At 41.7% G+C, this 18,278-nt stretch overlaps 1 protein-coding gene across 3 annotated transcripts in view; it reads right to left on the bottom strand.

The window, feature by feature from the left end:
• Nucleotides 1-18,278, bottom strand: part of PHF3 (PHD finger protein 3) — a 2,404,159-nt gene that overhangs the window by 1,967,511 nt on the left and 418,370 nt on the right. For all 3 annotated transcript variants that reach the window (XM_044063854.1, XM_044063855.1, XM_044063856.1), the window contains one exon: nt 3,095-3,363. In XM_044063854.1, the coding sequence (XP_043919789.1) occupies nt 3,095-3,338 (244 nt within the window). In that variant the 5' untranslated portion in view covers nt 3,339-3,363. The remainder of the gene's footprint in view (nt 1-3,094; nt 3,364-18,278) is intronic.

Below are 18,278 nucleotides of genomic sequence, written 5' to 3'. Positions count from 1 at the left end.
GAACATAGCAGAAAGCCCTTTGGAGGACAGGGTCAAAAGGCAACATCTCCTGCAGGCTCATTAACTCAAGAAGCTCCTCAAACTTGGGGTCACAGGTAAAGATACAGGGGAAGACATCCCTTCAACCAAATCAGTTTCTGGAGTAAGGGATTCTACAGGGCAGTCCAGATGGCTTCTTTCATATATCCTTCCTAGGATCACTCACAGTAGCTTCATCAGAGCGTAAAAAAGAGGAATATGATCTGGATACCATCATCCTATCATTGTAATATCTTCCCACCACTCTGCCCTTCAATGCCGAAGATGACACAGCCAACCCATCAAACTGAGGGCCACCCTGGAATGGAACAGATGTTAATGACAACTCCATAAGGACATCCACCAACCCTAAAGGTAGCTTCTCTACTGTCTCTAGTCTCTTACTGACTGATGACAAAAATCTCAAGCACAGATGAAACAAGCAGATGAACCAACAATGGAGCCAAAAGGAATGGCACCAATTCAATCCCACCAAGTCTCACTGCTGAGGCTGAGGATGACTCAGAAGACAGCCTCAGTGAGGAAAACTGAAATACTGACCTAGTAAACACTGTCAAAGGCTCCAATAGCATCAGACCCAAGACTTCTGTTGACCCATTAATGTGAGTAATCTGGGTCCTACTATCCTTAGGCACAAAGTAACTCAGCATTAAAGTCACTACTGAAGAAGGAAGTGATGTGTTGAAGCCTAAGTGGGATTCTAGCCTCAACAAGAAGATGATATCAGATTTTTCAGCTCTAAAAATACCCAGTGCCAAAAAAAGAAGCCCATGGATGGAGCAACAGATTGTGGAAAAGGGACATTCTCTTGCCTCCATGGATGCAGAGAGCGAGGAAAGGATACCCAACTTAATTTACGTCTTGACCAGTGCCCACATCGTCTTGGTGCAGTCAATGTGCAAAAAGAGACTGAAGAGGGACCTACAAAAATATAGTGATGTAGTAAAAAAGGTCTAGATTTTAAATACGTTGATAACGCTTAAAATTAAGAGAAACTCCCTACTCTCTTTCAATGAAGAGGATCCTGAACTATTACAAATTTGAGATCACAGACAACTGGGGACAAAGTCTAAAAAGCACTACCCAGTGGTCCAGCCCATTTTCATTCTTCTTCAAGAGCAGAAATGTCAACGCATGAGTTTTAGATACAGGAAAGTAGTAGTTATACCCCTCAATGAATCACTGTCACCAGCTTTGTAAGGGGAAGAGTTCTTCAACTGAATGAATCATTATTACCAGCCTTTCTCTTCTTTTCTCTACGCTTCTCTTTCCTGTCTTTAGTAATGGCTGAAAAATCACTAGACAATACCTGCTTTTAAATAATTACTCTTTTTTTCCTTCCTGTAAAGTTCTCAAAAAACATATCACATATCTCACAACTGGCATCTAAATATGACACTCCCAGTCACACAATTCAAATTGCAAAGGTGTCTTAACATAAAATTTTGTGTCGACATATGCTACACTTGCAGAAGTCTGCTGCCTACTCAAAAATTTTTATCACAGTCAAACAACACCAGGAAAAAAAAAAAAAAAAAACGGCACTCCAAAAACGAGAAAAGTGATAACAAAAAAAAAAACACTTTTTAATGCTGAAATAGAAAGTGCAAGAACAAAAATGGTAATCTGAACAAAAGACTTCCACAAACTACAATGAACAAGCCCCGAAATGCCTCTTGATGCTTAATACAGCACATCTGGAAATAAAAGGAGGTATCAAGTATTATGGAAATGACAGGAGGAGTTTTGAGACACTTGGGTATACTCCCTACACAACATGAACACGCGCTGCAGAAGAGCAAATTCTGCTCCACTGCCACACCCTTACAGTCAGTTAAACAGAAGAAGCAACCAAATACCATGTCAGCTGCTGAAGACATGCAAAGGGCTGCAAGGTCCAAGTCACAGAATTAAAGTGTGACATATTCAGGGTTTGCTAGGAGGCACTCACTCACTCCAGTGAAACAAAAAAAACTAAAAACACAGCCTGCTAATACTGCCAGGTTATCAGAAAACAATCTCACCGAATGTATAAGAAAAAAGTAAGCTGGTCTGTAAAAAGGAACAGAATAACTTGAAGATGCATGCTATACATTTTAAAACAAGTATGATAACAGGCTCCCTACTGAAATGTTGGCACACTGAAAAAAAGATTGAAAATCCAACAGAAGAGAGGAAATCACAAACACTGCTCTTCTCCTTTAAACTTATTTATTTGAAGGGAGGCAAATCCCACTCACCCTGAACTTATATATACCTACTCCGAAATCGCCATACCTTGGAATAAAGGGAACATTCCAGGAAATGGCACTCTCAAACTTGGTAAATGTAAGTTCATCTTTTTGGCCATTCAGTCTCTCTGTTTTGGGACTCACTTTACTGGGTCCCAGCACTTCAATCTGTTGCCATGATGACAGCAAAAGATACATACCACTTGTAAAACTAAAGTGTGCCACCACAATTAAAGTAGTTCAAGCACGATAGCAGATACAACTTCACTACAAAACCAGAATATTCATTTATTTTCCAATACCCATTTTCTGCTATTCAGTCACAGGTGAGTAACAGTCTTTCTCTGCATTCAACAGGCTTAAGGAAGGTAGCTAATCCTGGACAGAACACACAAACACACACACACACACACTTTTGCACATAATGCATGCCTGTGCACATGCAAACACACACACACCTACTGGCAATGTGGAGTCTCACCAACTCATAGACAGCATGTTTTTGCATATCGAAAGAAACCAGTGGTCTTGGCAAAAAATTCACTGAGACAGAAAGAGAGACATCCTGACTGCACATAAAAGATACCATGGATGGGAACCAAATACGAGAACCAAGAGCTGGGAAGCATCAGTCCTAAATAAATGCTGCACTACTGTGCCATCCATCAAAATAAAGTGCTTATGAAAAATCTGATTAATTGCTACACTCCTTTTACAAAATAAATATCATACCTTCATCTGCAGAATCAGATACATGCAAAAATTTAAAACAATTTCCAATACAGTGACTTATATTCCAAACATGAAAAATCAAAGTTTTGTACCTGTTGTGCAGGGTACAGGAAAATCAATGTCACTGCTGTCTAAAGCTGAAAGGCAAAACTGCGAGCTGGCAGATCCTAACATTGGATCTTTATCACTAAGCATATTCTTCAGAGAGTCTTCTAACACATTATGACTTGCACTAAATTCGTCACAAACTTCACTTTCCATGTTACCTCCTAGAAACAACGCATCATCTAAATGCTCAGTAGGAATTAAATGGTTAAATGTGTCGACTATATCCATGAAGACTTATGTTGGTCTCCCAAGCCTAGAAAGAAAAAAACAAAGCACATTAGATATGCATACATAAAAAAAAATATCTACATTAGCTTTCTGACAAACAACATGAAACCAAAACACCAAACCAGCTGTGTTCTGTTCAAGACAGGCACAGAATATGGCAACATACAATGCCTTTCTAACCTACTCTGTCATATTCTCTAGTCGCAAAACACAATGCAAACCCTCCTTGAAATGATTCTGTTCTTCTTTTACCCTGGAAACACATTATATGTCTTCCAGATAATCCTGAACTCTCCCATCTGTACACATTTAGAAAAAAATTCAACTACCACCCTCTCTATTATTACACTTCTAAATAGTATACACTTCTAAATATTATTCAGGAGTCTTTCTTTCCAACATTCGACTGCAGTCCAATGTTCCTTCTCAGAAACTTAGAGGTAAATTAACATTTCCATCTCATAATCCCTATTCCTCCTTTGTCTGAAAATACACAGACAATATATTTAAATATCTCAAACACAAAATAAAAACTGGAACAGTGTCCAAACAATGGTAAAACACAAAGAAATCTTCTGATGAAGTCTTAGGTCTTAAGATGAAAGTGCTCGATTGTCTGTTATTTTCGCAATATACTGGAACTGTGGTCATCCATTCGTGGTTTTTATTGCTAGTACTGCACTGGTTCCACGAGGGACTGTTTGTGGTTTTACTCTGTTTTTTGGCAGCTCCGTTTCCATTTGGCTTGTTACAAATAAATAATACTTAAAACCACTGTTAAACCAGAAGACAAGCCTTAAAGCAACTCTTTAGTGTCACTATAACTTTATTTCGCATTTTCGTCAATAGAAGTCTATTGCTATTGATGAAAACTTGAAATAAAGTCATATTAACACTAAAGAGTTGCTTTAAGGCTTGTCTTCTGGTTTAACAGTGGTTTTAAGTAATATTTAAATATCTATCTATTTTTTTTTTTTAATTTCTCCATGTCTTTTGGGTTTCTAACAACTGACAGGAATGGACCCCATTCCTAAGTCAAAGTATGATTAAAGTTCATTAATCAGTACTGTTTCAATCTTTCATATTTGCCAGAAGTGCTCTTAGCAGTACCCGCAATGTGCACAGAAATGACTCTTTCTGCAAATCATATGGAGTTACATGTATCGGCAGCATATCTCAGTACAACTGTAAATTCTTTTTTATAAGACCCGGTGCTCCTACTACTAATTGAACTGCTTGGGTATCTTTCTTCCATACTGCTTTCGTTTCTGCCCGCAAATCCTGACATTTTATGACTTTGTGCCTCTCTATATGCAAGACACTGTAGTCACTCGGTGTAGCAATTTCAATGATCAATGCTACTTTTCTCTTCTTTTCATGGACTACTATATCTGGTTTTCTCGCATCTGTTTTTTGAACTGTGGGCAAATATGGCATCTATCTCATGTGATATAAACCATCATTTTCTATAATGCTTTGTGGCTCATGTTTCCAGTGTTTCTCAGCTACTTTAATGCGATAATGTTTGCACAATCCCCAGTGCAACAGTCTTGCTACAGTATTATGCCTTTCAGTATACAGTCCTTCTGCTATTAGTATATCACAACCAGCAATAAGAAGTGCGACTGTTTCCAATTCTGTTTTACAAAAAACCTACATTTGTCTGTTTCTCCCACATGTTCAATGGACTTTATAAGCCAATGTGTACACAGTACACTATCGTAGGCCACCAATATTAACCTTTCATCTTTTGGTTTTAATTCACCTCTCCTTAAACATTCTTGCATCCGATCCTGATCAACATGAGGTTGTTCTAAGAGTTGCAACTACATTTATGCATTTTCCACATTTCTTGCCTTCTCATCTGATCCTTCACCTTATATTATTTCTTTTGTTTTTTTGGCACATTCCGTTGCTTCCAGATTTTTATCTATTGATTTTCATTCCCTAAGAAGGGAAGTCATTTTACATTTATTCTACTCATGTTTCAAAACTTTCACTATGTTTGGGTCTTGTGAGGTCAGAAGATACGTATGCAGTCCCACAACTGCAGATCTATACATGTAATCTATTACAAGGAGGCCCATACCTCCTTCGGAATAGGGAATATATAATCTTGGTATGCACTGATTTTTATAAATCATATGATGAGCATGAAGCATCCTTGTTTTCCTATCTAATTTATCCAACACCTTTTAGGGCCAGTCAATCACTCCAAAACTGTAAGATAGGAAAGGAAGAACAAATTGGTTTATAGCTTGAATTTTGTTCAGAGATGTCAACGCTGTTTTCAGGATTAAGTCTTCTAAAATATTCCTTACTACATTTTATTCACATTTGTTTGTATTTGACTGTTGCTCTTTCATCAGTTCCCAAATATTTATACACTCCCTCTTGCTCAAGTTCTTTTACATCACATTCTTGTCCCAAAAAAGAAGTTATGTCCTTACCATAATGTTCCAGCTGTGTTGTTGATCTTCATTCATTCATGACGGATGGGTCTCTGTTCCGTCCTTGTTATCGACTCAGCCAATATAACAAGCTCGCGCCAGCCAAAAACACTCGAGCTAAGATTACCCACAGTGCCCCTCTCATATCCTCAGATCGAGTTTGTCCATAAGGAAAATAAAGCGGGGGCTTTGTCTGAGCAACTGCCCTATCATGTAACCTGCACCAAATCCAAACGTCCAGCAGTCTTTGGGAGAGGGTAGGAGGGTGGGATGTCATGAATGAATGAATATCAACAACACAGGTGGAACGTTATGGAAAAGAACATAACTTCTTTAACTGATGTTGTTAATCTTCATTCATTCATGATGTATGGACAAAGTCCCTAGCTACTTTATGTCCTGGCAGGCCATATGGAAGGATATTCCTGAGCACCACTGTGCCAAAGGATGCTCTCCCCGTGGAGACCAAGTCCAATTTGTAAAGAATGGTACAGGTAGGGGTAGCCCAAGTGGCTACTGCGCAAATGTCACCCATAGAAGCTCTGGAATGAAAAGCCACCGAAGCAGCAACTGATCTGGTTGAATGCACCTTGACTTTAGTTGTTAAAGGCAATTTGTTTTGTTGATAGACAAAAGAGATGTAGTCTCTCAGCCCTTTTGTCAATGTGACTTTGGAAATAGATTTTCCCAAGTTGGATCCTGAAAAAGACAGGAATAATTGGTCAGATTTTCGGAAAGATTTAGTCCTGTCTAAGTAGAAATATAATTGTCTATGTACATCCAATAAATGCAAACAATATTCTCCTTTATTAGAAAAATTTGGGAAGAAAACTGGCAGGTCAATGGCTTGATTAATATTTAACTCCGAGACAACCTTGGGCAGAAAGGAAGGGTTAGTCCAAAGAAGTACTCTCTCTTTGTGGAGAACTATGCAAGGACGTTTTATGCACAAAGCCTGTAATTCTGAAATTCTTCTCCCAAGATAATGGCTACCAAGAATAAAGTCTTCCAAGACAAGAATTTTATATCGCAAGTAGTAGAAGGCTCAAAGGGATGACGAGTCAACGTTTGTATGACCAACGTCAAACTCCAAAGTTCTATGGGCTCTATGAAGGGCAGTTTTATGTGTATGACTCCTTTCAAGAAAGTTTTACAGAGATGGTGAGATATTAAAGAGGAATCTTGGAAACCGTTATGGAAGTCTGAGACAGCTGTTAAATGGACCCAGATCATAGAAGCTGATGCTCCTGAATGGAGTAAGGTTGATAAATACTCCAACACCGAATTAATCAGAGCTGAAAAGGGGTCCAGTCCTTTTTCTCAAGACCAAATAGCCAATCTGTTCCATTTACTACAATAGATTTTTTTCTGGTGAACGGTTTATGGGAAACCAGAATTATTTTTCTTACAGGGGAAGATAGGTTATTTTGCCTAGCAATTACCGGAAGTGGAGGTACCAAGCTGTCAGCCTGAGGCTCGATAGGTTTGGGTGGATCAACTCCTGAGGGTGTGACAATAATCCTGGAGTTGGATCCAGAGTCAAACAGTTGGTGAAACAGGTGAGGCCAAAGGAAAGGAAACCAGACTTGTCAGGGCCAATAGGGTGCAATGACGATTACTTTGCTTCCTAACTGAAGTGCTTTCTTTAGAAATTGTGGAATTAGAAGAAATGGAGGTAAAGCATAAAGCAGTTCCAGGGGCCAATCATGCAGTAGAGCATCCTGCAGGGACTCTCCCTGAGGGGGGATTAGGGCAAAGTAACTGCTGCATTTGTGGTTGGTGGGAAACACGAATAAATTGCAGCAAGGCTGACCCCAGCGACAAAAAATCTCCGTCGCTACTTCGGGATTGAGGGACCACTCATGAGGCAGGAGAATGCATCTGCTCAGCTTGTCCGCAATCACGTTGGAATTCCCAGGAATGTGCGTTGCAACCAGAAAGTGGTTGGAGGCTATCGCCCATTGCCAGACTCTTATAGCTTCCCAACACAACAGGTAAAATCTGGTTCCCCCCTGTTTGTTGATATACCAGATGACTGACATGTTGTCTGACTGGATAGCAACCGTCCCCGATGGAAGGGCAAATTGGAATGCTTGCAGTACCAGAAGCACTGCCTTCAGTTCTAGGACACTGATATGCAAACTGGCCTTTAAGTGGGACCAACTGCCTTGGACTGTCTTTCCCTGAAAATGCCCCCCATCCCACCCCATCAGGGACGCATCCATGGTCACTATGGCCTTGGGCTGAGAGGGTGAGAAGAGACGACTCCATAATTCCATTTCTGGCTTCAGCCACCAATTTAGATCTTGCTTGCAGCAGTTTGTTATGCGGATTGGGTAGAACATAGGATGTGTCAATAGGGACCACTGTGACATTAGGAGCCATTGTAGTAATCTCATAAGGAGTGTTGCTAGGGAAACTATAGTAATCGTTGCTGCCACTGAACCCAGCAGTTGAAGGACTGAACGAGCTGGGATTTTGTCATGAGAGAGTACCACTCGGAGGAGAGATCTTATTCACTGAAGCCTGTGAAGAGGAAGGGCGACCAGGCAAGACCTTGTGTCGAATGTTGCTCCTATGAATTCTAGGCTTTGAGTAGGTACTAGTTTTGACTTCTATTCATTTAATGAGATCCCTAAGAGTTGTGCTACCTGTAGAGTGTAGTGCAAGGCAAGAAGCAGTAGATGCTTGGTGGGGGGTGGTAAGGAGCCAATCATCTAGATATGGAAACACCCGGAATCCTTACAGTCTCAAGTGAGCTGTTATTACTGCCATACATTTGATGAACACTCTTGGTGGCTGTGGAGAGACCAAAGGGCACCGCTTGGAATTGGTAGTGATTGGCTCTCAGCCAGAAGCAGAGATTCTTCTGCAGCGCTTGTCCATTTTTACATGGTAATACACATCCTGAAGATCTATTGAGCAGATCCAGTCATCTTTTCCCAGAAACAGGAGAATAGATTGAACCATGATCATCCGGAATTTGGTCTGTCTGACAAACTTGTCTAGGACACTGAAATGCAAAATTGGCCTCCAGTGCCCTGTCTTTTTGGCACTAAAAAAAACAGTGAGTAAAAACCAGATTCTGTCTGGTTTGGTAGGACTGTCTGGATAACTTTTTTTTAGAGCAGCATTCGAATTTCTTGTGCTGCTGCATCCCTCTGAATGGGTGGAAGGTCGGGGAGTCGCCTTTTCAGCCTCGTGTAAAGATTGAAGGGGATGTGATGCACCCAATAATCTGTTATGAATGCCAGGCTAAGTGGTACAGAGAGAATCGTCCCTTGACTGCTTCCAGAGGCAAGCAATTGTGCCGCTCTTCAGGAGTGCTGGTAGGGTTGCCCAGAAAAGGAATCTCTGGACCCCTGGTTACACGGAACCCCTCTGCCTCATGGCGGGGGGTGTCTTCTTGATGAGTTCCCTACCTCTGCCTCAGGGGAAAACTCACCACTTGTGTCACGGAAAGGCCGTTGGGATTTCCTGAACCACATCTTTCCACTCCTCTGATTCCTAGAGTAGGATCGTTGGGGAGTGGAAAAACATACGCCAACAGCAGATAGGGTCTTGCCATCCTTCTCACAACTGGTTAGCATGTCTTTAACTTTTGAACCAAAGAGAGAGGAAGCATCAACAGCAGCACTGACGAAGGAAGACTTAAAAGGGTCTGCAAAGTCACACAAGCGCATCTAGGCTTGATGTCTCATGACAACTCCTGCACCCGCTGCTCTTGCCGCCCCTTCGGCTGTATGTACAATCAACTGCATGGACAAGTTGCATATGGATTCCAGAGTGGCAAGCTGTGAAGCAACTGTGTCACGTCCCTCATTAGACATGCTCCTACTAAAGTTCCTGAGAGTTCAGGTCTCTCTGGAGGCAGGTACAATGTGCCAAATATATGAAACGACTGTAAGACAAAGGTTGTTGAAGTGTAAACCCACTTCCCTAGTCTGTCCATTATCCGAGACTCCCTGTTTGGAGGATGGACAGCAGGACTCACGTCTGCAAGTTCTTTCCTTGTGGCTGCTGCCACCGCCATAGCATCTACTGCCAAGCCTTTGGATCAATTGAGCTGATCCTCTGGAGGAGAGAGTATTTTGTCCGGTCTCTGGGGGAATGGCTCAACAGTGTCAGAGGCCTTCCAGGCCCGCCGCACAATGAGCTTGACCAACTCATCCGCAGGCGGGGTCACCCAGGAAATAGAGGGTTGAGTACGGAAAGCCTGTAAGAATAAAGATTCTTCAGAGGAAGGGTTGGTGAGCTTCCAGTCACCCCTCTGTTTCAGGATCTCCAATATGCCCCCAAAGGAGACATCCTCAAGGGGTGACCATGGGGACCCTTCCCACTCATCGTAATTTGTATCTTCGGTGAGAGATTCCTCAATGGAATCAATGTACTTCCTCTTGCACGATCTCTTACAGGGTGGCTCTTCACGGAGAACGTCTGAAGAGGACTCTGAAGAGAGAATGCCCTGCGGTAGGGTATCTTGCTGCTCCCATGCCCGATATCCCAGTGTAGTGGACTATGTCAGCTGCGAACCAGAGGACATGTATATGTGACATTCCAGTGCCAAAGGGGCCAATTACGAGCCTGCTGAGGTGAGTACCCTCAGCATAACCTAGAAGGCAGGCCCACCCGAAGAGGGATGGGAACCCGGAGCTGAGAAAGACAACCTCAGAACCAGGGTCACACCCCGCTCCGATGAGCCTACCTCCAGGAAAGGAGCTGCAAGAGGACTCGGAGCTGCCAAGGCAACAGAGCTGTAGATGGCGCCATAGACAAAATTGGTGCCGTACTAGGGGTCACTGTGTCAACAGACCAATCACAGTCTCGTGGGTGGATCAGCTCCAATTGAGCCGTGGTCCACAAGGTAGGTTCTGGAACCACAGTAAGATCTACCAGTAGAACCAAAGAAGGTAGCACCGGGATAGGCGTTGGCATCGATGGCTCCAATGCCTGTGGGGAGGCTGAAGGAGGAACAGATGTTGGGAGTATGTGGAGAAAAATCCTTGGCTCCGGGTGGGAGGGAGGTTCTAGATGGAGTTGGGATGCCTCTGGCAGCTAGGAGCTGATCCACAAAACTCGCTATATTGAGCTCTGAAAGGCTCCTGGTGGAACATGTTGACATCCCTGATGGAGATTCAGGCCGATCAAGAAATGGGCTTAGCTGCTGTCCAACAAAGGGGTCAACTGACGGTGAATATCCGGTCCTGGCTAATGTCTTGACCTTCAGCACTGTGGTCGGAAGACCAGAAGGTTGTGATGATGGGGGGAATTGACCAGTTTTAATGGAGAAACTATCTATCACTGTCGGTTCCATGGTCAAGGATGGCACCACGGACAGAGTTTTAGACCCCAGTGCAGATAGGTGTCAAAGCCATTTTTTGCATGTCTTGGTTTCGGTTCCACATGAACCTGGGCCTTAGTGTTTTCTGATTCCTGAGAATGAGGAGATGATGGTACTGACTGGCTCCTCTTTGTCTCTTTTTTAAGAAGGGTTGAGACCTCCGCCTCAGATAAAGCTTCTGAGAAAGGGGTTTTTAAAAGACTTGTTAAGATTAATTTGTTCTTGCGCTCAGCTAAGTTGCGAGCACTAAAGCCCTTGCAGTGCTCGCATGGAGGTTGAACCTTTAAATGTGGTATTCCTAGGCAATAGACACAGGAGAGACGCCCATCAGAGTATGGCATCTTCCTGCCACATTTTTGTTTGCCATTATTAAAAAAAAAAGTCAACAGTGGATAAAGAGCAATGAAAAACAGTAGTTAAAGACAAGGCAGAAGATATACTCTGTCATGATAGGTTACAGACACACACACACAGAAAAGGAAAGGATTTTTTTTTAATAAATTACCAACAATGGTAAGTAGAAGAATACCCAAAGGGTAAAGGGAAAAGGAGAATACCAACGATGGTATTTGAAATACCAAAGGGTAGGGGAAATGGATGGGCTTGTACCAACAATGGTACTAAGAAATACCAGTAAGATAAAAGGGAAAGAAAATTTCACTGACACAGGAAGGAAAGTATCACTAAGTATGAATGACTAAGAAATAAAAGGATTATAGGCGATTATAAAGGCACATTGTAAACATTTAGAGAAAAAAAGAAACACTTAGCTTGACAGCTGGCCTGACACGTCTTGAAACTGTACGAGGCAAATGAAACCTGAGGAGATGAGGAGAGGGTCACTATGGATAATCTTAGCCCGAGAGTTTTTGGCAGGCGCAAGCTTGTTATATTGGCCAAGTCAGTTCCGAGAACGGAACTGAGACTCATCTGTCATGAATGAATGAAGATTAACAACATCAGATCTGATGTTTTCCTGGTGCTGCAGCTTTCCTGCTTTAAAGGTTGCCTTTGCACATTTATCAACACCAAATGACATTCTAATATCATCTGAAAAATTTTTGACTTCCTGCAGTTGTGCTTTCAGTTCCTCATCTGATGAACTATACAGTTTTAAATCATCAACAAACAGAAGATGAGACGTCTTTACACTTGTTGCTTTCTGGAAGCCAAACTATAGCCATGACATAATCTGTTAAGTAGACAGCTTAATGGGTTAAGGGCAAGGCAAAAGAGCAACGGTGACAGTCACCCCAGAATATCCCCCTTTGGATTTTTATTCCTGGAATAATAATTTGTCCTTTATCATGGCTTAACTGCAAAGTGGTTTGCCACTGTTTCATGGTCGCTGTAATGTAATTTATCAGTGTAGGGTGTATCTTATACATTTTAAGCACTCTTTTATCCATGAATGAGGGATACTGTCCAATGCTTTTCTGTAGTCAGTCCATGCCATACATAGATTCTTCCCCTTTTTACAGTTCTCTAAAATGACTTTATTTAACAACAAATAATCTTTTGTCCATATGACTTTCTTTTATTGCCCTTTTGTTTTATTGCCATAATTGAGTTTTCTTCTAAATGACTATAAACTCTGTAAGCATCAATTCCAGTGTATAGTTTATACTTTGTCGGAAGACAAGTTATTGGTCTATAATTTTTAGGGTAGCTTGCAGGTTCACTCAAGCAGGAGCATTGTTTTTCCTGTTGTTAGCCAGGTTGTTGTCTGTTCGAGGTGCACATATAAATAGTTCTTACTCATGGCTAAATCTTCATTCAAAGATGTTAATATTTTTACCCAGATATTAGTTACTGCATCTGGCCCTGGGGTTTTCCAATTAGAGGCTTTTCTTAACTTTATTTCAACCTCTCTGACTTGCTTCATCCCATTTCGTATCCTGTACCTTTCAACTTCTTACTCTTTCCTTTACCTCTTCTATCCATTTAGCATCTTTGTTATGTTCCACAGGATCTTCATAGATACTTCTCCAAAATGTATCTATTTCTTCTCTTTTTGGTGGTCTTTCAATTCCTTTCATCTTGTTTCCCAATTCTCTATAAAACTTTTTTGGGCCATCAATAAATTGCTTATTTTGTAGTTTTCCTTTATATTTATCTCTGCATCTTCTCATTTTTTCTGCCTGTGCTGATATTTTTAGTTTATTATTTGCGATAGTGCATGAAAAATCCTGATCCATTATAATACTGAGCACTGCTTTTATCACATCTATCTTTCTGAGTATATTTGTTGATCTGTTCCCTCTTCTATACTCTCTTTCTGAGTATATTTGTTGATCTGTTCCCTCTTCTATACTCTTCTAACAGTGACACTTATTGTTTTATTTGCTTTATAGTTTTCTCTATTCGATACTTCCATGATGGTATTCGATTTCTCCCCTTCCTTTCCCTTCTACCCTCCGTTCTTGTGGTAGAATTTTATCTGTTATTAACTTAGCTGCACAGTAATATATCCTGTTTACTTCTGTTATACTGCATGGATCGCTATGGATGATCTTAACTACTGTGTTCATTTGTTTTATCAAACTTCTGACTTTTGGGGTTTTATTGACTTTCTGCAGCCTATTTCTTTCACTGATCTTAATATGTCAATCTAATCTCTATTAAAATCAAACAACTCTTCTCTTAGCTCATTTTCTTCTAAACTGAGGGCACATTTTTTGTTCTCCATTTCTTGCGGGCATTCTATAAAAAGTTCTACAGCATCTTCCTGTGGGCCATTCTCTTCAATTTCATTCTGTGTCCTCTGTTGCTCTGTCATATGGGAACTCACTGGCCTATCACTCCTCAACACTGACTGTATCATAATTGCCACAGTTTCCTGTTCCTTCCCTTGCTGTCCAGCTTCAAGTGAACGTTTATACTGGTTTCCTGTGGAAGGCTCCAAAACATCTTCATATGGCAACTGACCAGTTGCTTCCCATTCCACTGGTTTCTCCTTAATTTGGATGTCCACTGCTTTATCCTGCTGTGGTGCTTTCTTAATTAGATCTTCTACACTGAACCCTTCACTTCTTAGGTACTCCATAACCTCAGTTTCAATTTCTTTAACTTCTCCATTACTAATCTTCTTTTCTACTTTTCCTCTTTGTCTTCTTATTTTTTGCATTGTAAATTTTTTCATGTCTGGATTCCTTTGCCTGTATTTCTCTTCAAATATCTTTGGAGCTGCTGTTTTTGTATTGATTAGTTTTGCTTTCTCCTGATTTCAACTATCCTGCCATTATCTGGGAAAACTACTCGGGTACCAACTCCTTTTCCCAACGGTTCTTGGAATTCATAAATTCCAACTCCCTGGATCAACTAATCCATTGTCGCACCAAGGGCTCCAATATCCTAAACCTGGTCATTACCAACATGGGAGATAGATGCTCCACACCAGTGGTCACCCCCTCACAGGTCAGGTCTGACCATAAGCAAATCACCCTTGATATCCACATCTCAGCCCCACCCCAGTAAGGAAACCTCCTTAAAAAACTTCTCCAAAGCCAACTTCATGCTACTGAAGTCAGAAGTGACAAACTTCACGACACCCATGCAGACGGGATCTGAAAGTTCGACTGCAGAATCCTACACTAAGGCACGGTAAGAGCACATCCACTCGTACATGAATCGTGCCATCCCAAATAGAACCAAGATGCTCTTCTCCAAAAAAAGGAAGCCAATCTGGTGGTCCCCTGCTATAAACAAACTATACAACAGATGGAAGAAACTGTTGCAGAAAAGAGGAAAATCCCAGGATGCAAAAAACTCCCTCACCAGCCTCAGTAAGAAGCTGAGATCCCTCATAAAATCCTCAAAAGCTAGTTATGAAAATAAAATTGCCAAAGATTACAAAGACAACCACAAGGCATTCTATAGTCATGTCAAAAATCTAAATGGCAATGCTCAGATCTGCTCTGAGCTACAACAGAATGGCATTAAATATACTGATCCCAAGGATATTGCCAATATCCTGGCAGATCAATTTAGTGCCAACTTCACCCTCCTCACCCCCTAAAGGGCCATCTCAATACCAAAAGATTGCCAAATTCCAGTAATCATGGCAACACAGGTAGAAACCGCACTCTCCAAAGCTAAGAATACAGCATCCATGGGACCAGATGACATCCCAGGTTGTGTACTATATGAACTACAAAATTAACTGGCACCTCACCTAAGTGTCATGTTCAATCATAGCCTCACCTCAGGCTTCGTGCCCACTGAGTGGCGCACAGCTACAGTTATCCCACTCCACAAGGGGGGATCCACCTTGGATCCCAGGAACTACTGTCCCATCAGTCTGACAAGCCTGATCTGCAAGGGCATGGACTGCATTGTCATGGAACTTATAAACAAAGACATTGGCAACATTCAAACACTGGACCCCACCCCAGTTTGGGTTTGTGAAGGGCCGATCTTGTCTCCTGAATCTGACTGACTTCTTCAAATCAGTCTCCAGAGCTGTGGACGAGGGTAAGGCGATCCACACAGCCTATCTGGACCTCGCCAAGGCCTTCAACACCATCCCCCACTCTGGAATCATAGATAAACTTACTAAGCTGGGCATAAATCCCTATGTCACTCGATGGGTTGCCAACTGGCTTACTGACAGAACCCAGACTGTAAAGTCTGGAGCTGGATTTGGAGTCGGCTGCCAAGTGGAGTACCTCAGGGTTCAGTCCTGGGACCACTCTTGTTTGGCATCTACTTCTCTGAAGTACAGGGCAACACTAAGGGACTCTGGCTAACAAAGTTCGCAGATGACTGCAAACTGGGAGTCATTACTGAATCCCCAAATGATGTGGATATTCTACAAAAGGGCCTTACAGAAACAGATGCTTGGTGCCAGAGTCATGGGCTCAAGCTTAATGCCAAGAAATGTATAGTTATCCCCTTTGGAAAAAAACATGTACCCATGAATTACCACATAGGTAGCAGTACACTAAACATCGAAAGTGTGATGAGAGACTTGGGGACACAGGTGGACAGTGGTCTCACTTTCGATAACCACATCGCCACAACAGTCAAGAAATCCTTCTATGTGGCACACCTCATCACTAAGGGCTTTTCATCCAGAAAAAAGGAGGTCATTGTCCCACTATACTCATCCCTCATTACACGCATTATAGAGTATAATGCCCCATTTGGTATGTACCTCACAAGACATCTGCAACCGCTGGAAAGGCCACAGAAATACCTCACTAAAAGAATCACAGGCCTAAAGCAGATGCCATATGCTGACCGTCTAAAAAAAACTCCAGCTATACTCTGTGGCATATCGTCTACTCAGAGATGATCTCTGCTTAACATACAAGGCCATGTCAAACTCTGAGCTGTTGGACATGCTCCATTTAAAGAAATCCCAATCCCTCAGAGCCACACGCTCCAGGGATCTAAACCTTGTCATCACAATGAACAAAACATGCTGGAGGGATAGGTTCCTGACCCAGAGACTCCCCATACTCTGGAATAGACTGCCCATACATGTCAAGCAGAGCACCTCCTTGCCCCTCTTCAAAAGGAACCTTGATGATTGGATGGGAGATAGGAAATTTACCCCGGGGATCATGTCAGTCGCCCTGCTAGACAGGGGTCCAGAGAAGTAAATATTGTGGGAAGAAATATCCAGGGAATTGTTATGGCTAGGCTTGTATAGGCCCTAGGGCCGATAGCCTAGTACCAACCTATGAACCTAATCATATTAAATCTCTTTTTCTTTCCCATGTCCATATTTCTTCTTCAGATGTCTCCTGATCTTCCTGTTTCTCCTTACAGTGGGGACTTGCTCCATCATGCTGTGATGAAAGTTGTGTTAGACCTTCAACACTGAACCCTTCATTTCGCAGGCATTCCATAACTTCAACTTCCACTTTACTAATCTTCTTTTCTATATTCCCTCTTTGTGATATTTTTTTACTGTGAAATGTTCCATATCTGGATGTCTTTGCCTGTATTTCTCCTCGAATATCTTTGCAGCTGCCTTTTTTGTATTGATTAATTTGGCTTTCAACTATGCATAGATACTGCACTAAATCAAATCTCTCTTTCCTTCCCACGTCCATATTTCTTTTCTACACTTTTCAAAAATCTCTAGGTTTTGTTGTTTATATTTTCGAACTTCCTCAGATGCTTCTTTTATGAAACAGATCAAAGTTTCTTGATCTACACAATGTTTTTCAGAAATTTGTTGTATTAATGAACAAGTTTTTATTTGAGGCTTCTGACAGTTTATCTTGTGGAAGTATTTTTCTTTCCTCTAATTTCTCTCCTAATCTTTTTTGTATATCTTGTGTCTGGAAATTCTGCACTTTTTGCATAATAATAACAATACATAATTTCTTTGGCCTATCAGTTTTTGTGATTTTTGTGGACTGCTGCTTCCTTCTACAATAGATGCACCATCCTCCCTCAGGGCCTGGCCTGGCCCCACTGTAGGAATGTTTCCTAATTTTGAGGACTCTGTCATTTTTTCCAGTACTGGCACCAGTGTGCCTACCAGGACTGGGCACTTTTTTATCCTGAGTCTTGTGCACCCAGCTATCTTTTTTAATTTTTGACCTACTTCTGTCCATGACATATGTTATATAAATTACAGTCTATATATCAAAGTCGTCTTGGTGAGAGTTTGTGAAAAAACAGGATCCACCTCATCAAGGTACTCATCAAGACTTGAGGATGAATTCAATTTCAGCAATACTACTCTCCTCTGCTTACTTGCTGACTTATCTCTCCATTCGGACCCTATCTATAGGGGGGGGGGGTCGAATGTCCGGACAGTCAAACGTCCGATATCCCGCAGTCCTGTTACTTTGGGGGGGGTCAGAGTGTGTTTGGGTGTTATGGTTATGGTAAGGGTATAGGTGTGTGTGCTTGCGTGTGACTGTGTGTATTTTAGAGTTAAGGTCAGGGTTAGGTAAGAGGTTAGACTTCATGTTTGCAGTGTCTGTTGGAGCACATTTGTGGGTCTGAGCATGTCTTATGTAGTGGCAAAAGGGAAATATTTTTTTAAAGTACGGCATGAAGTTTGGACCAGTGCAACTTAAACACCACCCTCTTTGCAGCTCCCTACAGTTACCACAGGATGGTACAAAAAGGTCTAGAAAGTCAACAGCTTAAGAGGAATGGCTGATTAAGACTGTAGGAAGCATC

The sequence above is a fragment of the Protopterus annectens genome, chromosome 2.part2 (assembly GCF_019279795.1).
Source record: "Protopterus annectens isolate FY-2018-M chromosome 2.part2, PAN1.0, whole genome shotgun sequence".
Lineage (NCBI taxonomy): Eukaryota > Metazoa > Chordata > Ceratodontiformes > Protopteridae > Protopterus > Protopterus annectens.
This window is presented reverse-complemented; position numbering and strand designations above follow the sequence as displayed.